The 27,807-nt window shown below is 53.3% G+C and overlaps 1 protein-coding gene across 1 annotated transcript; it reads right to left on the bottom strand.

Moving 5' to 3' along the window:
• Positions 1-327: 327 nt before the first annotated feature.
• Positions 328-27,427, bottom strand: RNF19B (ring finger protein 19B). The gene is made up of 10 exons (XM_052811914.1): positions 26,952-27,427; positions 12,345-13,049; positions 6,966-7,171; positions 5,153-5,297; positions 4,534-4,696; positions 3,746-3,860; positions 3,072-3,212; positions 2,533-2,740; positions 1,602-1,733; positions 328-1,097 (listed from the first exon to the last, which is right to left on the bottom strand). Exons 2-10 carry the CDS (start codon positions 12,926-12,928, stop codon positions 623-625), a joined length of 2,169 nt encoding a protein of 722 aa, XP_052667874.1. The 5' UTR covers positions 12,929-13,049; positions 26,952-27,427; the 3' UTR covers positions 328-622.
• Between the last annotated feature and the right edge of the window lie 380 nt (positions 27,428-27,807).

Here is a 27,807-nt window from a genome sequence, read left to right on the forward strand (position 1 = left end):
GCACAGCGTTAGTCCCCATCCTTCCCCCCTTTTAACCTGTACACAGCCCTGCTACACAGGGAGCAGGGAGAAGAGAGACCTCTCCTTACTACAGCTTCAGGACAAAGCACGTCCCGCCACGGCAGCCACACATGGCCCATGCGCCGTCCCCATGGCTGACACAGACAGAACAAAGCTGTCACACCCCACTTTCTAGAGGCAGAAGAGGAGATGTCCCCATTTTCCCCATGCCTTGGGCTAGGGAAGTGTCTACAAACGCTTGAGCAAAGGGCAAAGGAGCCAGAGGATTTCACAGGACATCTTTGCAAAGGATGAGCTGGATGCAAGTCGAATGACAACCAGAGTCTTTATTCAAATAGTCCCTTAGGATGTTTGCAGACATACAGACACACGTACATATTTACACTCTTACACACCTCACAGAGCTTGAACCAATAAATTAAAACAAAAAGAGGGCGGGGGATTTTTTTTTTCCTTTTTCTTTTTAGTCACGTAAGAAACAGGAACTCCCAAGGCGAGGCTGGGGAGCCAGCTGGAGAATCACAAACAGAAGCCAACACGGACACCACCCTGCCCCAAAAGATGCAATGACAGCGAGTGTGCTTTTCAGCAGGAGGCCACTTCATACTCTGGCTTCGATGCACTCCAGTTTGACTATTTCATCCAGCCTGCAGCCCTCGGCTTGGGCACAGTGGCTCAGGTGGGCACTTGGGCTCTCGGCACCTCTAGCTTTGGGGGTCTGTGGGCAGGCTGCTGCAGTCTGAGAGTGGGGGGAGTCACATTCGTCCGAGGTAATGTCTGGCACGTCATCCGACTGGCTGTCGGAGCTCTCCAGGTCACTCCGTATGCTCTCAGGCTGGGCCAGGGTGATGTCCCAGGTTTTGCTGGCAATGCAGTCCTTTTGCTCACAGCTTTGGTGTTTGCACGTCTGCTCCTGCTCACCATCCTCTTCCTCTTCCTCCTCCTCCTCCTCTTCCTCATTCTCTGCCATTTGGGTGTGGACATGCAGAGAGTCCTCTGTACTGCTGCCGCTGGCCAGCTGGTAGTGACTTGGTTTGGCTTCAATGTCCACCTGGATCTCCATGTTATTGCACTCCCTGCAGAAACAAGCACCCTTGCGTTACTGGGTACAGTTACTGGGTTCGAGTGGGTCAACACTGGGCACTGCATCGCTGTACCGAGAGGATCTCATTTCCCAAACATGAGCAAGATGCTGCTCATCACCCCACGGCATCTGGGAAACAGCAGCACTCGCTGCTCTCCTTCAGTCCTCCAAACAGCAGCCAAGATCATCCCCAGGCTGTAAGCCATGAACTGAACTGGGAAGGCACCAGAGACCCTGCAAGCTGCCAGGAACAGACCTTGAGGGTCCTGGGCTGCAGATCCCCTCCTCAGCCTCTACACTACACACGGAGGCTGCTCCCAAATTGTGCCCAGTCCTCCGTCTGTGCCAGTAAAAGGATCAATCCACTTGCCAGCTACAGAAGAGCTGACTGGTGCCACTACAGTCATCTCGCCACCCACAGCAGCACCTTGCAGAGCACGGATTTTTGCAGGACACCCACTACCAACACTCTTCTCACCATTGCATGTCTTCCTACCTGTCCTGGGGGTTGTAGGAGCTGATGATGGAACCAGCCATGGCTCGAGTGCTGGCGTTGTCACTGATAGCCCCCAAGCTGACTGAATCTTTGGGGAAAATCTCCTTCTGCACATCTGCCTGAACTTCCAGCCTGCAGGAAAGAAGAGGATTCCTCAGAAATGCCTTAGATGGTCCCTGAGGGGCACGAAACAATTGCTGTTCACCATGGGAAAGAAAAAGGCCCTCTGTGCTGGTGCGTCTCGGCATGACAGAGTTTAAGCCCAATTGTTCATTTAGTCTCATTTTTGGCTCCATTTAGGTAAACCCATTCTGTTTTCCATGACGAAGGTAAAGTTGTGTTTATATCAATGACTCACACAATTCCTGTGAAGAACTGATTTCCACAGATCTAGCACACAGTCACAATTATATCCTGGCTGCCGTATCAACACGTGTCTCCAATTACCCAGCAAACTGATTCACAGGCAAGTTTAGAGGAAAACTGTGGTGTAACCTCCTGACTTGGAAAGCGGTGACCCTGCTTGCTATAAGCCAGTGGAGAATAGGAAGCATCGAAGCCTCTAGGCTGGGATAAGAGGACTGGAAGGTCTTTAAACAGGCCACGCACGCATCTCTGTGCTGTCCCCAATTAACCTGAAGCATCAGCTCTGCAGTTTCAAGGAGCTCAGCAGGGACAAAAACTTATCTTTTGTCCTCCTTGCAAGAACCAGCCTAGCACTGACTCCAGAAGTAGCCTGGTCTGCTGGGACTGGTTATTCTACAATAGACCAAGAAGTAAAAATACTAGGACACGGCTCCCAGGCCAAAAGAAGGACCACCCACAGTCCTGGAGAAGCCTACTCAAAAAACCACCCAAAAGAAGCCTACTCAACCAACACGGGCCTTGGGAGCCTCTACCCTTTTCTTGCTGGGCCCATCACTTCAGTTACCTGCTGTACTTCCCCTTGCCCCCCGAGAGGACACCTCCACTCAGGGTGCCGCCTGAGAGGGCGGCGAAGCTGGCCGTCTCGCTGTAGTTGCCCTGCATCACGCTGAGCCCATCGGTGGGGCTGCCGCTGGTGCTCAGCACACTGGTCAACCCCTCAATGCTGCTTTCGCCAATGCTGGGGTTCTTCAGGGCTCGCCAGGCATCAGCCACTGCGGGGAAGAAGAGCACAGGAATCGGAATCAGCAAGGGAACCGTTTGGCTGCGACGGTGCTGGCAGAGCCGGGGGTCAGACAGCAGGCAGCATGCGTCTCATCTCGGACTGCCTCCCTGCCTTGTCCAGGGCAAGGAAGAGCTGAGATTCTGCTTCGAGAGCTACGCAGCTGATCACCAGAAGACTGAAGCAAATAACTGCTTCTAGCCAAACCCAGGTAAAGACTGATACTCAGATTTGGGAAATGTTAAGACCCCCTACCATTTCATTACAAGAGGCAATGACAGGGTCTTGCTTCACCCCCTTCCCTTCCCCAGTTATCACCGTACCTGTGATTGGTCCATCATCTTCGTCAAACTCAATTTTCACACCCTTTCCATTGGCGGTGCTAACTCCACAGCCACCGCCTCGGCACAGCGAGATCGGCACAACACCATAGACGTAAGCCAGCATGATAGGGACGCCAATACCTGGAGGGTAGGATGCGCTGAGTTAAGAGGAGTTTAAGACTGAGCTGCGTTGGGCAGACAGAAAGGACTCTTTGGGGTAGGGACTCTTTCAGTTGTGTTTACACTGCTTTTAAAGGTCCTAGTTCACAACTTTGCAGATAAGACAGTGGAGGAGCCCTTCGTTTGTGCCGCTGCAGTGCAGAATGAGGGAACCCCAAGAGCACAGACGGCCTCGGCTGAAGCCCCAAAACATCAGCCACCAAACCAGTCTATGGGTAAGAGACGGCTCTGCGTGTCGAGGGACTCCACTGTGGGCTGTGGCACGGGCAACTGGTGCCCCAGACAAGCCCCATGCTGGCTCCAGGCCGAACTCAAGCACATGAGGACATGCGGGATGCGTGTCCTGGATGCGAAACAGAGGGATGTGCCCAGAAGAGCACGCAGCAGCGGTCCGCAAACTGCCCTTTCGCCACCCCCATCTCACAGGGCTGGGCTACCCACTTGTCTCAGTGACTACCGGCCCACCAGGAGGGAAAGGGACTGTGCCCGCTTACCAACACTGACAGCAGCGATGACTGGAGAGGCGATGACAGACAAGGTGACCCCACCAGTAATGGCTAAGTTCCTCTTGTGCTTAGAGGTTTTCTTTCCCTCATACCTGCTGTGGATCTGACGGAAAGAGAAGCACCAAGTGAGAACAGAGCCTGGCCATGAGCAAATACCAGCAAAAGACATTAATACACTTGTGATTTTACAGCCTTGTCAGCTGCATTGGTCCTTAAAGAACCTCATCTTGACCACAGATCTCCTCACAGATCAGATCTAGCAGGTGGGTCTGTGTTTAAGAAAAAGAAGCAGCTACAAGTACAGTGCTGACATGCCTTTTCTTCCCTCTCAACACTTCTTTATCAGCACAGGCACACAACAGTATCACACAGTTTGGGGCAGCAGGTCAGCATCAAAACACACGAGTGACTTATGCAAGCCAAAGTGTGATGCTCAGGGTCCAGCCACTGTCCCATAGAGCCCATCACCACAGGATGTGTTAAAAAAGGGACCAGGTTTTTCCTTGGGTGCTGCTGATTCAAGGCAGAGGCACAAGAGCAATGCAAAATGCATCTGAGGGGACTTCAGCCTAAAGGGCTATCAGCCACCACCTTCCCTCTCCCCACATGAAGCCCAAAAGATAAGACAAGGTTTAGAAAAGACAACTAAATTTTGGTTCTATGAAAAGATCCACCCTTCATATCAACACTAAAATTCTGGTCAGATGCCTTAAGTACAGAGAATGGCCCAAAAGCCCCAGATCCCTCAGCTCCAACCTCGTACTCTCCACACTTACCTTCCTCCCGACATACACAGGGATGCCAATGACCATAGCAGGAATGGCAATACCAGCAATGAGGGAAATGCCTACAGGAGCACCGATCAATGTGCCCAGCTGCCAGAGAATCTTCTTTTTACGACTCCATGGCTTTTTGCCCCAGAATGTACAGCCAGAGGGGCTTAATGGAAGGAAAAAAAAAAAAAAAAAATACATTAACACCACAGCAATTCCTATGTGTTCCTGAGAACCCCAAGTTCCACTTCTGCATGAACCCAAAACTTAGGAAGCGGATAGACAACACAAAAAAGGTTTCCCTCTTTTTCCCCATCAAGATTAATTTGCTCATCGAGGTGATTATCACACTACCAGGACTATGTTTAAGAACCAGCATGCTAAGAGCTCTCAAATGCCATTGTATCAGGAGGAGCTTTTCTTGGTGGGGATGAGCATCCTCCTGCTGTAACGCAGGGAGAAAGTTCAGATCTTTGGGTCAGAAAGAAGAAAATTTTACTGACTGATTGGAGAGGCAGGAGGATGAAAGGCCAACACACGATATGAATTCCTCCAACCAGCCTCAGAGAAGCACGCACTACCCCACCGGCAGGAACCCAGGCGTGCTGCTCCCCTTTCTCACCTGAGGTAATGCAGATCCGAGATCTCCTTCATACACAGCCAGCAGAACTCGCAGCCACACACGGCACAGGTCATATGGTTACAGCTCCCATCGTTCATCTTGATGATGTAAGCGCTGCAACGTGGACACGGCTTGATGTCATCAGCTACGGGGAGGAAGCACGGGATTGAGTTGGACACTCTGTGCTGCAGGTATGAAGAATCAACGAGGGGGTTCTCATTATGGATTGAAACCCTTGTTTTCTGTGCGGGCAGAACACCTTTGCTAATCACAGATAAAGTGGGGATGTTGTGTCTTTAGTTTATCTTCAGAGTGAGAAGATAATATCGGTGAGACAGATCCCACCAAAGCCATTTGCCTGGACAGCAGGGACTGCAAACAACAGTCACTTCAAAAGCTTATTCTAGCCTTGAACAGGATGTATTCCAGAACATGCTTAAACGCTGGGAACAAGTCATACCTGCCCTGCGCTAGCCAAGGCAACAGCGTAAGAACAAACCATTACTAAATTGCTCCACTGAGGTGACTCATGGGCCAAGAATGACAGAACAATTGGGAGAACAAGGCATCAGAGAAACTCCAAACCTGGCCTTCAAAAGTAGCCAGAAGGGGGAATGGGGTCTGCAGCCGCACACGGGAGTCCGGTGCAGGGGCTGTCCAGTCCCCAGTTTGTTGCTGGCAGGGCAGGATAAGGGTCCTTCATCTCTTCCTTAATTCAAGTGTCATCTGATCGCAGTTATGCAATGGCTGCGCAGTGGTTCAGGGCTTTGCTGGCAGCCTCTGCAACGCTCGACAATATGAAATCCAGCTGCTGAGACCAGCTCGCACCTTATTAATCACTATATTGAATCCAGCAAGAACAGGGTGGGGAAAAACCACTGTCTCAAGAACCTCCCTTTCAGTGGCTGAGTGCTAAGCTCTTCCTGGCAGGGATCTCCTTTAAAAGGATGAAAAAACTCAGAAACTATTTTTTGCTTGCTGGCTTGTACCACAGGCTGTGGTAGTATCTATGCTGTCCATTATCAGGTCCCTCTAACTGGGGCATGTTGAACCTTGACATACCACTAAGCCACCTCTGAACCACCCACGACAGCTCCATTCTAAGTAAGCGTATTAACATTTAAACTCCTGACATAGAAGGAAAAGCAGGGCGTTTTGTTTGGGGGTAGGGCGAGACTTTATGAAATGGCCTTACTGCCCACTTCCAGAGTCAACACAGTTATTTTTAACAAACACTAACTCAGGAGACACAGCAGCTCCTACCAGGCAGCATAGGAGTCTGTGGGTTGGCATTTTTTTTTTTTCTGTACCCGACATTACTAACACCTAACAGTGCATGGAGCGAGGCTCCCCACGCTCAACTAGACACGAATGCTATGCTTTACTACCGCAGCAGGCAAATTTGAAGCTGCAAGGGTAAAAAGTGCGTATTTGTTCAGGGTTTAGATCAGCAAGAAGCGAGAACATCCAAGATCAAAAGAGCCACAAGCCTAGCTGGGGTGGATGAGGGGAGCTGCCGTGACGTGGAAGGACCAAAAGCACATCGTCACCTACTGATCTGTTTTGTGTTCTTGGAGGAGCCCACCAGACTTGTTCTAACGCACACGAGAAGGGGAAATGACTCGGAGTTTCACAGCTGTTCTCACCCGCGGCTGCCGGAGACCCTCGGCTGTGCCACGCAGCAGCGTTCCCCGCAGGGCACTAACACCCCCCCGCTTTGCCAGGAAGGGGGTTTTTGCGCACAGGCGGCTCTTTCTCAGCTTCACAGGCATAACTGCAGCACTGAGTAACCAAAAAACGTGTGAATCCATACCCGGCCCGGATTCCTGTCCATAACTGAGGCCTGACGTGTGCTTGGTCCGTACTCGGAGCGTCTGTGCCCTTTGCTGGCGGGCCATGTCGCAGGTTTGGTTGGGATGCCATATCTGTTTGCAGTGATAGCAGAACTCCGTCTGGCAGCCGTCCCTCTCGCAGGTCAGCTTGGGGCAGCTGGCACAGCCGTAGGCAATAACCGCGTAACTGGAGAACGAAGACACAGGGTGAATTAGTAAAAGACAAAGTTATCAAGCGACAGTCCAGCGATCCTTTTAATTCAGCCTGCCCGGGGTGGCACAGAAGGCTGTCACTGCCTGAGCTGCTCTGCTCAAAGCAGCTGGTTGAAGAACCGCTGCAGCGAGCTCGCAGGCTACGCCGACCGACGCGTGCTTTTACCCCTGGAGCCTGCAGCAACGTCGCCCTGCGGGGCAGGTCAGCCAGTGCAGACAGTCAGCCCACCTCTCCCATCTCATTTCTTTCATCTTATTTCTGACCACTGTCCGTACAGCAGCCTGCACGCTAGACAAATTCCTGCTTTCTCCAGTCCTGTGAATTGCGCTGCAGGGCCTGAAATTACGTAGTGCTAATTGGGTTACTTGGGGCAGATACCTATATAATAGACAGCTTACAGTATTGAATTCTGTCCTCAATAACTGCTGGCAGTTCTCACTGTCAATTCACACAGACCAGATTTGTCTTACCCGGTGTGCCTGGCTAACAGCTTGCTGCTTCTGCCAATTCGGGCTCCTATGACAGGCTCACGCTGCTCTTTCCAGGCACCTGTGGCTAAACGCACATACCCCAGTTCCTTAGCACAGGCATATGGGTGGATGCTATACGGCCCGGAGTGGTCTAGGAAAGCTGAGGTCGGCCTGGGCACTTCTGTCAACTGAATGATCCTAAAAAAGTGGAACAACAGGGGTTTCCACGTATAGCTATCTCAAGAAGCAAGCTCTTGTTGATCTCCACAGAATTTCCTTTTTTAAAGAGCAGTGAAGAACAACGCTCTGCCTCCGGAATAAGCCAAAACTTGAGTAAAACCAACTGAATGTGCAAGAGAGGGAGGCCAGGTTCAAGCAGCTCACTTCTTCCGATAGTAGTGCGACGCTTCCAGAAGGAAGCGTGCTGTCTACACAAAAGTCTAAGCGGCATCACCAAACACCGCCATAGGAAAGCTGACTTAGTCGTCTAGGATGAGGCAGTTTCCACTGGCAGAGGCTGAACTGAGCAATTCCAGAAGCGCCTTCCAGTTCTGCGACACCAGTATGGCAAAGGGTATTTTTGTGGTTCATCCTCAGTATTTTTGTTAGCGGTCAGAGGAAAATAACTCCTATTTAAGGTTTTATATTTAGAGCTTGTGTAGCTCAAGTTGTATTGCCTCTTCTCAGAAGCAGCAGCGTGAGAACCGCTGAATGTGTCACACCACAATGATTCATATCCCGTGGGAGTTTGAGCAACTTCATCCTGCCAGGCTACGACATAATCACCAAAGAAACAACATCTCTGCGCCGAATGCAGGGCCAGGAGGCACGACTACAGGGTCTCCACGTGCATCAACAGCTGAGCACTTCTGCACGTGAAGCCAATATTCGAGGAGAGACAGGATACAGATGGCCTGGGGGTTTGGGAGGGACAAACTTGACCCACATTGACTCCTACGCATCTTGTCTAGGGAAGATCCCGCTAAGCATCCTTACCCTGCCACTACGATACAGCCAAAGACCTACCCCCAGCAAAAAAAAAAAAAAAAGCTTCATCTGACCGGCTGTGTTATGACACACTGCTATACCAAATCATAACAGTGGGCTAGGAAAGCTCAGTGTAATATATTAAGCAACCCCATGCTCCAAATTAACCCCTCATTCAAAATGTAGGGTTTTTTGAAACACTCGAGCAAATCCTATGAGAAATTAAAGTCGTCACCATTTATATTTTATTCTTAAAGCTGAAGTGACAAATACTGTGAACACGCCCACAGCTGCGGGGAAACAAACTATATGGCTGTCTATTAGGGAAAGAAATAACACATCTCTGAATTCAAGGTCAACTAGAAAAAGGCAGTTGAAGCGATGTGCCTAGGATTAGCCACAGCAGGAGCTGGACGGCCAATACATGCCCCCTCTTCACCTGACCTCGGACATATCGCTGCGTTAAACAGCTGTTTCCAGGCTCAACCCTAGCAGATGAAAAGGGAAAATCTGACTTTTCCCCACGCAGCAACAACAGCGAGTGTCTTCCCGAGACCCCAGGAACCGCACATCTCCGCTTCCAGCCCAGTCCTTGGATGGCCACGAGTTGCCTCCATCCCTCCTCCTGCTGTTCCACGGGAGTCAGAGCCTCACCAGTTGCCTCCAGCCTCATTCACAGAGCTCAGCCCACACAGCTCCATTTCTTTAAAGGTTCTGTTATTCTCCCAAGCTTCTATGAGAGATGCAGTGTGACAAACACTAGACAGCGATGCCACCTGATTGTAGCAAGGGGAAAAAAAAAAAAAAAGCTGCAAACATAGAAAATGATTTGTATTGCGATTGATGGCGCATCAATTGACCAGCGTTTCCATGGCAACATGCACCAGTGTTGTGTTGGTCCTCCTCCTCCTCCTCCCTGGCAGCACAGCCAGGCTCTTTCATTTACGAAAGACTGCGGTACGCGTGGAAGGCAGAGGATGCTGCGTGCCACACGCCCAGCGTTTTGTCCGCCATCGCGCAGCAGCCCCTCGCTGCCGTCACCTTGGTGGTGGGTGACACCCGGCGCGGAGCATCGCCGTGCCCCCAGCCCGACGCTCCCACTCTGGCTCAGTACGCCGGCACTACTACGGTGGGAAAGCCCGCTGTAAATAATTCATACCCTGACTTTACATAAGCACAGCGACACAAGCTCGCTGGGAAGAATGAATAGGGTGATTAATTCCCCTCCCTGGCGGAGCGCTGATTCCAACAGCCTTTGTTCGAGTGCTACTCTGAGACACACTAGCAGCACCGGTCCACGAGAGCCGCCCGGTCTCCAACAGCCCCCGGGTCGCTTCTTGTTTCTGCTGGGCAGCTCAGAGGAGGATGCCCATGCACGTCGCCTGGCTCACTCTGCTAACTGGCTAACCAGGGAGGAGGCTTTTGCTCACACGGAGAGCTGTGCGGAACACCAGTCTGCCCAAACCTCCCCAAAGCAACGGTCGGATCAGACTCACGCTGGGTTACTGTCAAAGAGGCAACGCCCTCCAGGCCGTGCTGCGGCCGGCTCCTTCCAACCAGACAGCCTGGGTGACTTACGTTGCATTTACACCTTATCCTGAGCACAGAGAAATATCACAGCAGCCAAAGAGCCGAGATTTGGTAAGCAGGAACTGGATTTTCTCTGGCTGGTTAACTAACAGCAGGGCCATTCCCTCTGGTACCGCTCTGTGGGCAGCATAACCTGCTCTATCTCCCTATTCTTATCCCCAGCGCTACTGAAATATCAAGATCTAGCAGTTGATTTTGCTTCAGAAAGGAGCAAAGTTGTTATTCACTATTAACGTCACCCTCTGAAGAAACAAGCCCTTACATACAGATGCTCAGAGCTGTGAAATAGGTAACCTGAGCCAGGTTAACCGATTTGCATAGGAAGGCTATTACAATGCTCTGATTAAATCTTCACAACCCTCCCACCACACTTTCCATTCTACTAGGTCAGACTTTCCTTTCATGTTCTTCCTACCCAGAATTGCAATCCAAGCTGAGTTCTAGGTAAACTTCACAACACTTCTCTAAGTTTCCTGAACAAAGCTCTTTTCCAGGCAGCTTTGGCTTACGTTCAAATAGAAACCTAACAGAGTTCATTTAAAGGAAAGGAGAACAGAAAATGAAAGCAACACGCAGATAACTACAAAGTCATCAAGACTGGCTGGGCTGACTTCTGGACAGACAGACATTTCCTCACTTAGGCAATGGACAGTGAGTCAACATCACTCCTCTGTGCCGTGCATTCGCATCCTCACCGGGAAAAAGTGACCGTTTACGGTTCCTTCTTCCCCACCACGGAAGCTGCAGGGTGTCCCCACACACCATCCCCACAGCTCGCAGCGATACACACGCCCGGGAAACTCCACGCTTCCCATTTGTGCAGAAAAAAGCTTTCTTTTAAATTAGGGAAACAATGGCTCAGCTAAAACCCCCTTCAAGTCCTATCACTCGTACCCGATTTGTCTGTATTTCCACAATCCCCAAGGTCAAATCCTGGTGCTCTAGCGAGGCAGCAGGGACAGCTGGAGCGGCATTTTGGTACCCAAGGCCCACCAACTCTCCTGAAGGGACTGCTGACAAGCAAGCAAAGAACACCTGCAACGAGGGCTCTTCATGGGGCTCGGTAGGACCAGAAGCGTGTATCAGCAGCAGCACCCCACTGGGGGTAAGCCGCCCCTCCCTGTACTGTCCTGGGACCCAGGTGGGGACAGACAGCACCCCAGCAGGACAGTGGGTGGGATACCATCCCCAGGACCTGCTGGGGATGAGGACCATCCCACTGGGACAGTGGATCCAGGACCACCCCAGGAGGGATGCCATCCCCAGCTGTCCCAGGACCCGCTGGGGACGAGCAGCACCCTGCAGGAACAGTGGGTCCCACCTCACCCAGCTGTCCCAGGACCAGCTGGGGACAAGCAGCACCCTATGGGAACAGTGGGTCCCACCTCACCCAGCTGTCCCAGGACCTGCCGGGGACAAGCAGCACCCCAGCAGAGCGGGGGTCTCCCTTCCCTGAGCCGTCCCAGGACGGACGGATGGGGCAGCACCCTATGGGAACAGGGGGGGTCCCCCCTCCCCTGAGCTGTCCCAGGACGGACAGATAGGACAGCACCCTATGGGGACAGGGGGTCCCCCCCTCCCCTGAGCTGTCCCAGGACGGACGGATGGGGCAGCACCCTACAGGGACAGGGCGTCCCCCCCCTCCCCGGGCTGTCCCAGGACAGACAGATAGGACAGCACCCTATGGGGACAGCACCCTATGGGGACAGCACCCTATGGGGACAGGGGGTCCCCCCCCTCCCCTGAGCTGTCCCAGGACGGACAGATAGGACAGCACCCTATGGGGACAGCACCCTATGGGGACAGGGGGTCCCCCCTCCCCTGAGCTGTCCCAGGACGGAGAGATGAGGCAGCACCCTACAGGGACAGGGCGTCCCCCCCTCCCCGGGCTGTCCCAGGACAGACAGATAGGACAGCACCCTATGGGGACAGCACCCTATGGGGACAGGGGGTCCCCCCTCCCCTGAGCTGTCCCAGGACGGAGGGATGGGGCAGCACCCTACAGGGACAGGGCGTCCCCCCCCTCCCCGGGCTGTCCCAGGACGGACAGGGCAGCACCCCACCGGTCCACCGTGTGCGTCCCCCCCCCCGGCACTCACCCGCAGTCGGGGGCCGGGCACCAGCGGCAGTCGGGGTCGGCGGCGAGGCAGCGTCGCAGCATGAACTCCTCGTACTTGGCGACGAGGTGCGGGGAGTCGCGGAGGAGGCGGCGGATGTCGGCGGGGTTGAGGCGCTCGCTGCATTCGGGGCAGCAGATATTGACGCGGGACTCGGTGATCTCGATGCGCAGGTATTGCCGCAGGCAGGCCCCGCACGACCGGTGCGGGCACGACAGCAACCGCGGGGCGTTCTCCGCCGGCTGCCGCACCAGGCACAGCGGGCATTCCAACTCTTCTTCGCCGCCGCTCTCCGGGACCACCGGCGCTTCCTCGGGGGGCGGCGGTGGAGGGGGGGGCGGCGGTGGAGGGGGTGGGGGGGGCGGCGGGGCGGCGGGAGGCGGCGGCGGAGCGGCGGGAGGCGGCTCGGCCTTGGCGCGGCGGCGGCCGCCCGCGGCGGAGGCGGCGGCGGCGGCGAAGACGCTCTGGAAGGAAAGACGGCGGCGGCGACCGGGCTTCGGGCACTTGGCGGCGGCCGAGTGGATAGAGGAAGAACGCGGCGACTCGGAATCCCGCTCGGAGCCCATGGCTACCGGGCACCGGGGCGGTAGTTGCCGATCGACGGTGTCCGTCCGGGCGAGGGTCAGTTCCAGGGGACCAAGGGGGCTCCGGGTACCGCGTCCCTCACCGGGCGCTGCCTCCGCCGGGCTGCAACGATCGGCGGCCCCGGAGCCGAGTGAGTGCGGCACCGCGCCCGCCCCGCCCCACCCCGCCCCGCCCACTGCGCAGGCGCCCCGCCCCGCCCCGCCCCTCTCGTCAGCGGGCGCTGGCGCCGCCATTTTGGTTGCGGGCAGAGCCCCCTCAGGGCAGCGGTGCCCCGAGTGGTTTCGGGCTTTTCCTCCCCGCCTCCCCTCAGAATCCCGCCCTCGGCGCTGACAGGGCCGCGGGGCTTGCCTGGAGCATCGCTGCCCGCCCCGGGGTGGGCCACCGCGGGCCTCACCCAGCCGGGGGCTTCCCCCTCCCGTCCCAGGCCTGGGGCTAACGGTGGGTTGTGAAGGAGCCTGGGGGCGAGTGGAAGGCTGTCACCCCCGAGGCAGTTTGCTTTTTAACGTGTCTCTTGTTGGAGAGGAGGGTGTGTAACCGCAGGAGTCCCCTCTAAATTAATTCATCCCGCTGGGGCATCTTGCCCCTGGCTGCGTGGCCCCCCTTTGTAATATTTGTGAAGAGTCGTGTGGAGATTTACTCACCCGGGAACTCTTCCCCGAGTGTAGGGTTTAGCCTCGTTCATACAGAGACATTGAAACTAAAACCCACGTTCTTAACTGCAGTCATGCAGAAATTTAAAAGCCTCCCGTTTGCTTCCAGGGTTCCCCCGTGCCCACGGGGGTCTGCGAACCTCATCTCCCATTCAAAGGCAGATAAGCTAATGGGAAGGACGCTGTCTCTTATTATGCAGGGGAGGCGAAGCAGAAAGATCTGCTGTGTCTGTGAAGTGCACCTTAAATCGGCACAGGAGGGGCTGCTTTCCCGGTAGACTGTCAGCTTCTGACTGGACAGACTGTAGTTACACATGTCACAAGACAAGTGTGGCTTCATCACTGAATTCCAGCTATCACCATTCCTGAAATAATTTCTCTCAGCAAAGCCTATTTGCAGAGTTATTACCAGGCTCCTAACCAGCTATGGAGGGCCCCGTTCGGTGCCTCTGGAATGGAGAACATGGTTTAGCAAACCGAACGCAGGCTGACAGTCGAAAGCACCTGGGTTTCGGTGCTCATGCTGCCTGACTTGCTGTAGGCAAAGATCCCGTGCCTGTCTGTACAGCAGAGATAATGATGACGCTTCCCCATTTGATGGACAGATGAATGAAGGCACAGAGGGAGTAAATCATCTGTCTAAGAGCACACAAATGAAGCTTCCTCCTCCCCTAATACCCTTCAGCTCGCCTGTTACCTTCCCTGTGCTTTTCTTCATTAATTCTGTGCCTGCCATACACCCTCACTTAATGCTTTTATCCCAAGATGCCTGCTGCACCCAAGTCCTTCTGTAGAGCTTATGATCCCCAGACATTTGTCAGCTCTCCCTCACCTCTGCTGCGCTCCTGCATTCCAGCCACAATACACATGGCTTTGGCCCAGCTGGAAGTTTTGGACCACACTTAGGATTGGCCTCGAGAGTATTAAATTCCCGCCTGGGATCAAGAACCCTGTTATTAGCAAGCTAGTTTAGCAAGGGAGCCAAACAGTTCTGCTCCAAGAGAGGCAGGGATGGTACAAGGGCGTCTGTGGAGCTCGTTGCCCCCGAGCAGTGCGAGTTGCTGAGCTCCGGTCCCTGGCAGGTCATGGGCAGGCATGAAGATGCTTAGCATATCTCTGACACTTGTGATGTGGAGCTCCCGGAGTGAAAGGATCCCCTCCCCATTTCAGTGACAGGAAAGGAAGGCCAGAGAAAGAAAGGAGAGGTGTTGTACTGGTGTAAAACAAGATTATATTGAAATTAGCTATTCCTGTCTGAGACGAGCCAGGTATGAGGCATCTTTAAATGGCTGTCGCTACCCATCTGTAGCAGAGACTGTCTTGGTTTGATGATTTCACTAGAAAAATCACACTCCTGACTGAAATAGAGAAACCTGAGCAGGGCTTGTGTGTGGGACGGATCTCCCAGACAGCGCTCTGACAGCTCAGCCCTACGTCCTTTGCCGCGCAAGAGCACAGACTGTAACTAATTGTGGGAAGGTTTCATCTCAAAAGCTAATGTGAGACAGGCCTGAATTACCAGTAGTGCAGACACAAACAGAGAGACAGAGAGCAAAACCATCTGGAGTCCCTGGGAAAGGCATCAGCTCACAACGTGCTGATGGGGCAGAAATGACTCTTCATTCCCTTATATGAGGAATCATGACACAAACAGGGCTGGGGGAGGCCAGGGTAAATCCGAGGGGCTCATGCTGACTTCAGAGCCATCTTGCCTGCTCCCCAGCTGTGCAGTCTTTCTATGTTTGAGGGAATTCAGTGCTTTTATGGAGCTCAGAGATACAGGCTCCTAACTGTCCTGATCCTTGCCATGTTCCAGACATACCATCTACTTGAAAACAAGTTCTCCATGGCTGAGGTGTTTCTCAGTGGCGAGTTTCCACAGCCCTTGCCAGGAGCAGAGGCTCCTGCTCAGCATGTTCCTGACTAGTGAGCAGTTTGAACTCAGTAGTTTGTTTTGATTCAAACTGAAAAAAAAACACCCAACCAGGCTGGGGCTGGGAAGGAGAGGGCACGGAAGCCGGCTGCCACGCAGGGGAGGAAAGAGGCTGATTGGAAAGTCACCGGATTGGGAGTGAGATCAGATCAGCCCCTCCCTGGGGCTGCAGGGAAACCATCACCAGTCTGACCGTTTAACTGAGGGATATTTGAAAAGATAAACAAAAACAAACAAAAAAAAAAGAAAGGGGGGGAATTCAAACACTTCAGTGAACCACTCCACAAATCCCAGCTCTGATAGGCAAATTCGCTCTTGCTTACGCTGGCAGAAAGCTGGAAGACTGCTGACTTCCGACCCCGCTGCTTAAATCAGGGCAGGATTTGGCACAGGCGATTTTTAAAGCCGCCTGAAAATGCTGTATCTCTGAGGAAGGCTTCCAGCAGCAGTGCGGGGCATGCTTTGTCCAGGCACCAGTTGGAGCCAACCCGCGCTGCCCAGTGCCGTTCCCAGCCTGGACGGAGCAGCTGGGGAGGCTGGGCTGGGCTGAATTTGCTTTCGGGAGGCACATGGCCACTTTCCAGAGAAATACCCCGGCCACCCACACCCCAAAAACCCCCTGCAAAGCAGAGTGACAGCTCTGTCACTGTCTTCAAGAAGGAAGAGCCTCTGGTGATGTAATGAAAACTCCCCTTTGTAATTCAGAGAGTGAAAGCAGAGGCTGGCTGCCGGGAAGGGATTGCGAAACTCTGAGCTCAGACTGGGAGTATTTGCATGGAGGGACTGGGGTGCACCATGCACGGGGATATTGCTGCGGTGGGGTGCTGGCAGGCAGGCATACCAGCTTTGGTTTGCCACCGATAAAATAGAAACTCCAGCTCCTACCATGTTCTCTTTGCCTGCCCCCCCCTTTCCTGGTTACCCAGATATCACAGCTATGGTAAATAACTGCCTGTTGCGCTCCTCCCTGGCCCACAGGACACAGGGGATGTTGAAACAGCTATTTTGGGACATACAAAGATTCAATCAGCCTGAAACCTCCAGGTTATTCTGGCACTGAGGTGTGAACCCCTCCCTGGAACAGACTGTTTTCTCTAGAAGTACATAGGCCTCCTCAGGGTTTCTCCCTCTTTACCCAGGCAGGGATGGGCAGTTATTCATGGGTCACAGGCTGTGTTTCAGAGCAGATGGAATCTAGAGGAAATTCAGCTCATGTTGCTGCTTTCTGAAATAGCCACAGACACAATGAAATGGGGGAAGGAGGGGAACAGCTTTAGACCAGGAATTCTTCCTTGTTGGCAGACAGGGGCACTCTGGAATGACTCAGCTCCGGTCTTGCTGGGCAGGTTGAGACCTCTGGACCTGCTCGGGTGGGACAGCCAGGGCTGTTAAAGGGATCCAGGTGCATCAGGATTCACCAGTGCCAAAATGCAGATGACAGTTTCAAGGGTCTGTCTCCTGAGGACCCACCACAGAGCACAGCCAGGTATGTGCTGTGACACCTTGCAGACAAACCCGAGAGGTTGCTATAGTCACAGCATCTAGATGAAGGTGAGAGGGACAGACAGACCCGAGTAGCACAAAGGTAGCTTTAAACATCTCAGAGGTGCAGTGGGGGGTCTCGTCCCAGCTCCCCATCCTGAAGAGTCATGCCAGGAGCATGTGGATCTTCCTTAATTCCTCCTCTCAGGGCCCCAGCTCCCCTGTGTGCAGAGAAGGGATGGCAGTCTTGGTCTGTCAGAGGGGTTCAGTGAAGCTTAACCCTGAGAGCTTTGAGATCTGTGGTGAGGAATGCTTTGCATTCACAAGGTAACAGCTGTGATTTCAAGAACTGAAGCTCATTGGCGTCATTTTCTGCCAGGGCCCTGGGGAAACACTGGTTTGTAATGACTTGCACTCTGATGGTTTCTCAGATGGAGATGTTATTAACGGCTGTTTATGTCTCTCCAGAGAAGACACCAATGGCTGGGGAGGACCCTCCCCAGTGTGCAAATCTGCACACACTTTCTGGGTTGATCTAGTTAGTTCATGTTCTGTTTGCCTCTCGTGGTCCCCTGAGATGTGTTCAGCGAAGGAAGAGATGATTCTGCTTGACTCCCTTTTTCTCTGCTGGACTTAACAAGAATTGACATTCTTTTAAATGAAGAGCAAAAGGCAGGAGATGGGACCCCTGGGATCAGAAATTCAAGGCTCTTCCAAGAAGATTGTTCTGGTTTACTCTGTGGTTGCACCTCCTTTCCCCTCCATCTCCCCATCCCACTCTGCTCCCTCCTAACACCCACATGCACAGCAGAGCAATCTTCCACTCCCTGCAGTGACTTTCCGGGGAAGATGCTGTCATGTGAAATCCTGGGAGAGAGTTACCACATGGAGCTCTCTGAAAGCATCGTGCGTCCCTTGCAGAACAGGCCTGCAGACAGAGGAACCCTCCGCTCCCCCTCCTCGAAATCCTGAATGCGCTTATGGATGGAGGTGGGGGGAGCGGGGAATCATCTTGTAAGCTTGGGAGCTGCCTACACACATGGCAAGTCTTGTCAGCAGCTGATAAAAGAGGTGGGAGGTAGGGAGATTTTGAGGGGGAAGAACTTGGAGGCTCGCGTGCCCACACAGCTCACCATCCTGTCTCCTCCAGGGCTCAGCCATGGGCTTGGCCTCGTTGCTGACACACGTGCATTGAAAGGAGACCCCGAACAGGGACACGGAGATCACTACTGTCTACTTCAGCAATGACGTAAAGGTAGGGAGTGTTAAGCAATTACTTCTAATAGTAATCTGACATGCTTTCCCCTCTACAAAAGAAGCGTTTCCTTTTGTAATAAAAGCACAGGCTGTTCTGATTTCTTTATACACCTGCTGTCCTGCACACTCACTGTACAGCTTTGGGGATAGAAGTAACAATGATCCCCACTCTCGATTCACTCTTACTGGTGACCTGCTATCCTTAATGATAGGGGATTTGTAACTGAGAAGGTTTAGCACAGTAGGGTGCTGCCATCAGGAAAGTGCTGGTCTGATCCCTACAGTACAAGGAAGCAGCCAGACTTCCCTCCTCACCCAAGTTGTTAAACAGACAATTATGTGTTTGGTGTTGGCATAAACACAGGCAAATTAGTCACTGGAGAAAACCCCGGTGCCTGTGGCAGCTGGTTATGGCTAGAAAAAGGTGGGGGGTGACAAACACCTCTGATAGCAGCAGGCAGCTGCCTGTCGAGGGCACACTGTACCGGGGTGGCAGTGGCTGGGCACTCAGTGGGGAGAGCAAGGTGCCACCAGCAAGAGGCATGGAGATGGTGTGACAGGGCAGGAACCTAGCACTGACTCTGGGGGCTCTCCTCTCCCCTTACTCCCTGATGGCAGCTGTTTTTCGGGGTGCTCAGCATCTTGCAGGATGTGAGCAAACCTGGCCGCAGCAGAGGCAGCAAGGATCAAGGTGAAATCTTCAGGGGGATCATTCGCGGAGGACTGAGGAAGGGTTTGTTCTGCCCTCAAGAGAGCAGATGCAGAGAAGTTAGAGCACTGGCACGGGGCTTGATTTCTGCAAGGAGAATGGAGTGAGGCACTGGCCTGGTTTCCAGGAAAGGAGAACAGTGTGTCACAGAGAAGGCATTGAAAAGACCTGAGGCTTCTGCCTCAGCTTTCTCTCTCACTCCTGCAGACACGTGTGTGCTTGGGAGTTCAAAAGGTTGAACTGGAGGCTGTCCTGCAGCTGGTGCAGGACAGGAAGCTGTGGGCTTCTCCTGCAGAGCCGTTGTTGGTGCATAGACCACAAATGGTGTCCCTGTCTCTGCTGGAGATCCCTGCACGGCTCAGCATCTTTCTCCCTACAGCGCTGACTTTGGCAGTGGGACTGTGGGAACCGGAGCTGGAGGGGAAGGCTTTGTAGAAGGCACTAGTGCCTAGACACCCAAAGAAACACTGGCATCCCTTCAGCAGCATCTCAAAACCTCACGGCATCTCTGACATCCTTTCCAGCTGGTGCATCCTACAAACACAGGTAGGGCTGGGCACACCACACGTTTCCTCCACCCAACCCACCCATTTCCTATTTTCTGCAGACATGAAAACTAGTGAGTTAATCCTACAGGCCATAAACTAAGCTGTATTAGCAGACACCATCTGTCCTTTTTCATTTGCTGATGCACGACCTATTTTGCTGTGTAGTGGAGCAGGCCCTGCAGTTTCGGGGCTTGCATGTTGCAGTGTCCCTGTTGCCAGGGTATAATTCACTGCTCGCAGTGACCTGCTAATGGGAGAAGGCTCCAGTGAACTGAGCACCAGGGGGACCTGCTGTCATGGGCAGGTGGTGACTGAAGCCTGTCCCTACGGCTGCTTGGGCTCAGAGGAGGTTTGAGCCCCAGTCCCACAAAGCACCACTTAATACCTGGGAAGAGAAAGGTCTCAGCAGAACTTCCAAAGACAAGAGCACAACTGCCCTCAGCAGGGCCTCTCCTTACCTGGAGCCCCTTCAGCAATGGCCATGCGAAGGTCACTGTGAAATAACACCCTCTTAGAGCCACCACCCAACCTTCACAGCCCTTCATTGGAGCTGGGGACAGTAAAAGCAAAATAAGAAAAGTGAAAGGGACTGTGTTCATCTTGGCAGGGGAAGAGACACATCCACACTCCCTCACTTGCCAGGAGGTCACAGAGAGACCTGAACATCTCAGGTCTCTTCAGCACCATCTGGGAGAATATTAGCATGGGGCTCAAACCCTGCCGTCTGCTCCTGAGGACACAGATGTGGTAGTTCTTTCCCCTGAGTAACAACTCTGCACTTCTTTGCCTTGGAAGCAAAGTTTCCAAAACACATACCACCTTGGCACCTCCAGAAGTGCCATAACATAACACAGAGATCATTCTCATACTGAAGTGGCGTTCATGGGAACAGGCCATGGGGTGTGCTCAGCACTCTGGCCATGCTGCTCTGGCCTGGGGTAATTCCTGTGCTTTATAGAAACTGAGCAACGGCAATCACAACAGGACAAGGAAAGATGGGAAGAGAATTCTTTCTCTATCCCTCTAAGGGGATCTGGTCATGTCTTGGAGCAGTTTGGTGACCCTTGTCTGGGTACAGAAGTACAGACATTATTAAAGGTCATAAAACCATCAGGATATTTCCAAGCCAGTTATCATTTGACTTAACCAACTCTCAAAGCAATTCCAAAGGTTAGCGCATTGCTGTGTGAAGCCGCATTTCCTCCTGAATTTACCAACTTTTTATTTAACTCAGTGCTGGTGGCAGAAATTTTCCCTGACCTCTGAAATAAAGAGCAAGGAAATTCTGTCGTTGTGTGCTGTTAGGAGTCAGGGAGGGGAGGGAACTGAGTGCAGGGGGGTTGGTGCTCACACACTCATCTGTTACTCAGAACCAGGATGCTCACTGACCTCTGCCTGGGGTCCCAAAATCAGCCAGGGAGTTTTCAGATTCCTGCCTCACCGCACAATGAAAGTGGAAGAGAGAGTGGAAGGAGTTATTCAGACTGACCTTGGCATTAGCCAGACAACTTCTTTCTGAATTAGCTCAGTTGTACCATTTGGGCTTTCTGAGAAACTCTCAACCTGCTGGGTAGGATGTGGCCTGAATCCACCCACTTCTGTGCCATCAGTGTCCTCTGAGTAGCCAACGCTGGCTGCTACAAGGACAGTGCAAGTAAGCTGGCCTGGAGTCATTTCCCTTTCCTGCTAGTTCTGCTCTTTTCTCTTAGAAACTGGCTTAAGCTCGGAAATCCGGGTGTTCCTACCCTGCTGCAACTGTAATCGGTGGTAACTTCTGCACAGTCTCATTGCCTACAGAGATGCTTGACCCCTCCGCAAATCTTGCTAAGCTTTGGATACCCACAGCTACCAGCAGCAATAAGCCCTGCTGTTTCCTTCCTGTCTTTGCTAAGCTTTGCCCAGTGTTCCCTTGTCCATGCTGTGGACACTCACTTGGCCTCTGCCTCAGATTTGACAAGAAATTATGACTTTCCTGCAAGATGCCGTGATGTCCCTACTACTCTCCTGCAAGGTGTGATCTCCATCCTGCACTGTGGGGAGAGGGGACGGTAGCTGGTGTCAGGATCTCTGTGCTAGGAACGAGGTTTACTTGCAGACTGACAGCTTGGGGTATAAATCCCTATGGCAGGACTGGGCCCAGCATTTCTTATTTCTTTCATTGTGCTTTGGGGAAGAGAAATGACTCAAGAATTTTATTGATCGGAGGCCAAGGAACAAACATCCCCCCTTCACAGGCCACAGCCACGGGCCTCTCCTGTGCACCATGTGAGGAACTGGAGCAGGGGAGGGCAGTACTTTGCCAAGACTAGAACGTACCCAAATCTGCGACTACAGTCAGGAGGTGGGAAGAGGAAGAAACAGCCCATGCAGTCAGCCCTGGAAAGGGCAGTTCCTGCCGAGAACTGGCTGGGGGACATTCCCATTTTCATAACCAGCAACAGCTGTCAAAAGGGGAAAGAAGAGTGATTCTGGATCCTGCCAGCAGCACCTCCCGTCTGCAGCCGGGACAGGACAGCAGCAGAGTGCTCCCAGCACAGCCCTCTGGCCCCGCAGCAAGGAAAACGTGTGTCATTTTCCAGAGGGCTGAGCCAGCACTTACCAGGTGGGAAATGTATGAGTGTCTCACTTTGAAAATCAGCTTGATCAGGGTTCCCTTGTCTCAGATGAGATCTTTCCCCAGCCTGACCCTTTGTTGCCAAGCCCCTGCCTTCAGCTTGGTTCAGTCTAGGGCTGCTCCCCCAGTGCTCTGTTCTCTCTGCAGCAGAACAAGGTGGGCAAGGGGAGCGGGGAGCTGTAGTTTGGTGTGTCCTTCATTCCTGGGCCAGCATGGAAAGGTAAACAGGGTTTGTTCTGCCAGGGTTTGCCGCTGACCCACCCCTGCCTTCCCCCAGTTTGATGCCACAACCATAAGCCCATTCTCTCTAACTTCTCCTCAAGCAGAGCCCACCTTTACCGCAGCCAGGAAATTCCTCTTCTTCCTCCCTCCTCTCCCTCACCTCTTCACCACCACGAGAAACCCCCTTCCCTCTCTGGGGCTGATGCCATCTGTGGGTTGCCTTAGCCAGTGTTTAAGCAAATGAGCCCCTGTGCTGTCTGAGGAGGCTGGACTGTGCACAGCAGAAAATTGAGTAGGAGGTTTCTGGGATGATCAGCGTGCACTGAGACCTCAAATGCTTCTCTGAAATCAGGCCCTGCTGTTGCTCCATGGCATCCTTCTAACAGGGAGGCAGCAATGACCGTCTCTCATCTGCCCAGCCCTGCCCTCTCTGATCCAGGCTGCCATCCCAGTTCCCCTGAGCACCAGGAAAAGTCCAGTGCCTGCCACTGAAACAGCAGTAGCTGCCAAGTGCCTCCCAGCTGTCTCGGAGTTATAGGCTCCCTCCCCAGCGTAAGCCCTGCAGTCTCTCAGGGGGCAACTGTTGGCAATAACAGCCCTATTTAAACAAAGCAGAGACGGCCTGACTTCACATGGCCTCCCTCTGCCTTTCCCTGCCCCCCTGCCATCATGGATATTTGGGGAAAAGCCTCTCAAGGCAGCGCTGACTCCTGCACCTCCCACTGTACGTGCAGCTCAGCCACAGCAACATGCTGGGGTTCACGTAGCTCTGGGTCCTGCTCCAGCTATTCCCACCCACTTTCTGTGGATCTCCTGCAGGATTCACAGCCCAGCACCCAGAGGTGCTGCCCATCCCTGAACACGTAAGAACAGTGCTCTCAGCATGGGATGAGCACCAAAATTGCAGCTGGAGAACCTGGCAGCAGACATGGAGCAGAGCCCTGTCCCTGGGCTGAGGACCAAGAATGCCTCTTTCCCATCCGACAAGCCAAGGCTTTGAGCCCTGCCAAACCCCAGTGTTTGTTCCTGCATTTGGCAAGCAAGAGATGGCAACAAAAGCATGTGCGAGGCAGAAAGAGGAGTTCCAGTGAAGGAGGGAAGTGGGTTTCTCTTGGGTCTCTGTGACCTTTTCTGGTTTGGAAATACCAGAGATGTGCAGAGATGCTAACAATGCACAGCGAGGGTGTTTCAACTGCCCCAGCAGCAGAACAAACCCTGTGGCCTCCTTCAGTCAGAGGAAACTGGAGCCCAGAGCCACAGCCCAGCCTTTGGCTGCTGGGATGGAACCAGTGGAAATCCAGCTCCAGGGAGTCGGTGCCTTCGCCTGTTTGCAAGGAAGATTTATTTGCAGCTATGGAGCCTTACTATGGGCACCTTGTCTTCCAGCCCTGGTTCTCTGGGATACAGGTCCTGCTGTGTGATGGGAACAGTTTTTCTTCTGCTGACAGCAGCTGAGCCAAGTTCTCCCGGAGCCCGTGGACTGGGAGTTATATCAGCAATGCCCTTGGCCATGAGGATCCCGTTGACTCTGTCCTCACCACCGTCCTTAGAGAAGCAAGCACAGAGGATGAGCTGTTGGGGCAGAGCCAAGCGAGGGGCTGAGACCGAAGAGAGTCAAATGGCTCCAGTAATTCCTCCATGTGCTTCCAGCCCTTCTTGCTTAACCTCAGAGAGAAAAAGCAACGCTGGCAGGAGGAAAGAAAAGGAGCAGGGTTCTGCACAGGTAGGTCAGGAATGCACCTCGATCCCCTCAGAGCTGAGAGTTAAGACCAGGTTTATAGCAAAGATGGAAATGCTGATTTGGCCAAAGGGTTAATACTTCCGTTGGAAACCAGAGAACTATTGATTACTCAAGTAACCTCAGCTATTAAACAAATGGCAACCTCAGCTATTAAACAAATGGCTACCTCAGCAGAAGGGAATTTCAGCCTGGGTTTAGGGAGAGGATAGAGGGGACTCCAGGCAGTAGTGGGAACACACCAACCCGCTCTCCTTGACTCAGCTGCTGTGCTGCCTGCCCTGCCTGCTCTCAAGGGTACCAGATAAGGAGTGAAAACAAACACAAAGTAGGCGCCTGTGAGTGCTCCTGCAAAAGGAACTGGAAAACATTCACTGCAGTGGACTCATGGCCAAGATAGACTGTGGAATAGGAAGGACTAAAATGTCTCACAGGAGCTGGCTCAGCTCCCAGGGCCCTCTCTGGATGCTGGCACAAGGGCAGCTCCTCCCAGTGCCCCAGGGCTCTGCAGAGGCTTGCAGGTCCACAAGCCCTCTTTTCCCGGGAGGGTGTGCGTGGCAGGCTGGGTACCAACACCCAGCAGAGCACAAGTTCCCATTTATTGTATATGTATATTATTGTATATCTAGCGGTGATTGCCTATGATAGGGACCAAACACACAGGTAATACAGCACGGCTGTGGAACAGGATTGCATGAAGGCACTAGGAGCATGTCAGAGACTCAGCTGATGTGCAGATGCCAGGCTGTGTAATATTCACATGATCATCCCTTTTGCGGTGTAGGCAAGCTGTAGGGGGCATAGCAAGGAGAGCCAGCTGAGCAGTGGAGAAGGTCAAGGACTAGGAGGGTTGACTTGACCTTTCTGCTTGTAGGAGGTCCTGGTGCCATTCCCCCACTAAAGTTTGAATCACCTTGAAAAAATCAAGTTGAAACATGACTTAGAAGCAGTCATAGCTGCGTTAGCTGCTGGACATGCAGAACTGCAACCTCAGGGACTGAAACTGCAGAAAAGCAGCATTAACTCCTCCCTGCACCCTTCCCAAACTGCTCCTGGGAGCCTGATTCAGGCCGTACCCAGCAAGGTCTCATTTGGGAGTGCCTGGCCCCATCCAGAACTGGCTCCCTCCCACCACAGCTGCCCTGTGCAGCACTGAGGGCTGGCACAGAGAGCTGCTAGCAGGTCCTCTCCTCCCCTGCCTGCCCACATCAGAGGCCTGAAACGCAGCTGGCCACACAGCCACCTGGGTGACAACACCACAGCTTGCTCCTAAAAGCCTCCAAGCGTGGAGCCTCCGACCCGTTGCTCCCACAGAAGTCCCACACAGCAGCACAAGCTGTTGCTGTTTGCAGAGTTACCATGAAATAAGCAGCAGTATGGCCACCCTGAGCCACTCCCAAATGCTCCTTATAGACCCAGCATCCGTGCCTTCATAGGGGAGGATCGTGCATCTCACAGCAATAGCCTTCCCTAATTAAAGCATATTTATGCTCCTTATTGCAATTCTGCTTTCTCATGTACTCTCAAGCGTTCCTGGCTGCATCTCTCCCTGGCCCCACTGCTGCCCCCAGCCCTTTAAATGACATGTGAAACATGGGAAACGGGTGAACGTTATTTCAACAAAATGGTTGTGACAGGAGCATTGGCCTCTCCCTGTTCTTGGATTTCAGACAAGGTTTCTTCAGCCCTACTGAGTTTCTGCTTTGTGCCTCTTCCATCTCCACCCCAGTACTGGTTTCTGACACCCACAGGGGTGACCAGCAATGGACTTCTGACCCCAGATGTACTTTTCTCAGTCAGATACACATTGAGGATCCTGACAGGCAAAAGTCAAGTTAGCACAGATTGAGCAGGGGCTAATGAATTCACTTTATAGTTTGCTAACATGCTGCAGGGCACTGCTGCCCAGCCTGCACATAGGTGTAGAGTCCATACGCCTCCCTGCCATGGAATTGGAGCTGTAAAGCCACCAGCTTTCTCAAGCATTAGAGAATGACCCCGGCTTTTGGATTAGGAGGAGATGAAGTTCACCCCAAGGCCATGGGCCAGCACAGCGCATAGGTACTGCTGGGATGCTGCAGGGCACAGAGGTGACCGTCACCCCTTGTTCTCTCCGCTAGCAGACCAGATCCCGTTATGCAACTGTTATGCTAAAAGACCATACGACATCCAGAGCAGTTTCAAGGACTTTGTTATTTTGCCTTCCAGGTCTGCAGATCCCCAGGATCCACATCCAGAGAGCTCCCGGCAATAATTGTGCACCTGGCTGCCTTCCCCAGAAGTATTGCTTTCTGCACAGGCAGGGTAAGCATTGAGGCTGCTGGAGATGTGCAGTTTAGGATTCCCACCCCAAACGCACGCTGCTGGGCTCAGTCCCAGTGCACCAGCTTTGCTTACAGCCTCCTATTAGCTAGATGCAACTTAGGGGACCGGGTCTCCAAGCTTCTGATTCATTTCATCAATGATTCATGCTCTAATCCCAAGAGAGAACTCTGGTCCCCATCTCCAGAGAGGGACCAGGGCTAGTCTCCAGTCCCTTTAGCCCATCCTGGAGGTGCAGGTACTCCTGGCTCTTCCCAGCACAGTGTCAGTGACACACTGGTATCCTGGGGGGATGCATTTGCAGCTTCTGCACCAGCCAGCCAGCCTCTGACCCAGTGTCGCTGTCCAAGAACCAAGCCCTGCTGTGTGCCAGGCTCTTAGGGCATTGTATAATATTGCTGCTGCCCAAGAGCCATCCCACATCAGCACGTTAGCCAGAAAGATGCCGAGGCACGCTGTGATCCCGCAGTCACTCGTGGAGCCCACCCTGACCCGCTGCCCCCCCACCCCCACCTTGAGCATCTCTTACCTCTCCCTGGAGCCCACTCCCGATGCAGCTCTCTTCCCTCCGCAGTCTCCCTGGCTCTCCCTTTCCCACTCCCCTTCCCTCTGCGCCACCTCCCCGGCGTGATGTCAGCGCAGCCCTGCCTCCGCAGCCTCCCCATCACACCCCTCCACGGCCACGCACAGCCGCCCATCGCACCCCATCGCTGCTTCCCTTCCCAACGGTTGCCACAGCGACAGGAGGGGGAATCCCATCCTCTGGTCCTCCACCTCCCAGGCCCTCGCTTGGTTATCACCCACTGCAGCTCATCCTAAAGAGCCTGGAGACCACGGGAAGGACAAGGTGACAACAGGGAACGGCGGCAGGCAAAGGCCAGCGATGGCCTTGGGGGAAGCCGTGGCTCAACATACCTGGAAGGGAAGGGAGAGCAGAGGCAGTCACGGGAAGCAGGCTCAGACAAAACAGGCACTCACCTTCTCCGCAGCAGTTACCACCCCTGTCCCCAGCGCTCTTCCCACCTTTCCACCCCCTCCATTCATTGCTCTCAGCCAGTTCTTTGTTCCTCAGCCCCACGTGCTCTTTCTGTTTTAGGGCTGTGCCCGTGTGTACCCTGAATTGTACAAGCTCTCTACAGACGAGGGATTTGTGCTACTCGCCCACAGCAGGCAATCTTTGCAGTGACTTCTCCTCGCTCCCAGGTCAAGGTCAGAGATCAGGTGTCGATCAGAAACTTAAGACCAGCTCCAAACCAGACCATCAGGAGTCGGTGGACTCATTATTACTAACCGCAAATCCACAGTGAAAGGTTTCTCTGCAATCTCTTTCGCAGATGGTTTCATCAGGAAGGGAGAAGGGCAGATCCTGTATTTTTAGGACTGCA

This window comes from Harpia harpyja, chromosome 16 (assembly GCF_026419915.1).
Source record: "Harpia harpyja isolate bHarHar1 chromosome 16, bHarHar1 primary haplotype, whole genome shotgun sequence".
Lineage (NCBI taxonomy): Eukaryota > Metazoa > Chordata > Aves > Accipitriformes > Accipitridae > Harpia > Harpia harpyja.

What these genes read in the sequence shown, in the direction of transcription:
- RNF19B (XM_052811914.1), bottom strand. Translation starts at nt 12,928, where the DNA reads ATGGGCTCCGAGCGGGATTCCGAGTCGCCGCGTTCTTCCTCTATCCAC. An exon ending in TGGACAGGAATCCGGGCCGG is followed by an intron (nt 5,298 to 6,965) that starts GTATGGATTCAC and finishes TCCTCCCCGTAG; the next exon opens with CTGATGACATCAAGCCGTGT. An exon ending in GGCAAGGGGAAGTACAGCAG is followed by an intron (nt 1,734 to 2,532) that starts GTAACTGAAGTG and finishes TCTTTCCTGCAG; the next exon opens with GCTGGAAGTTCAGGCAGATG.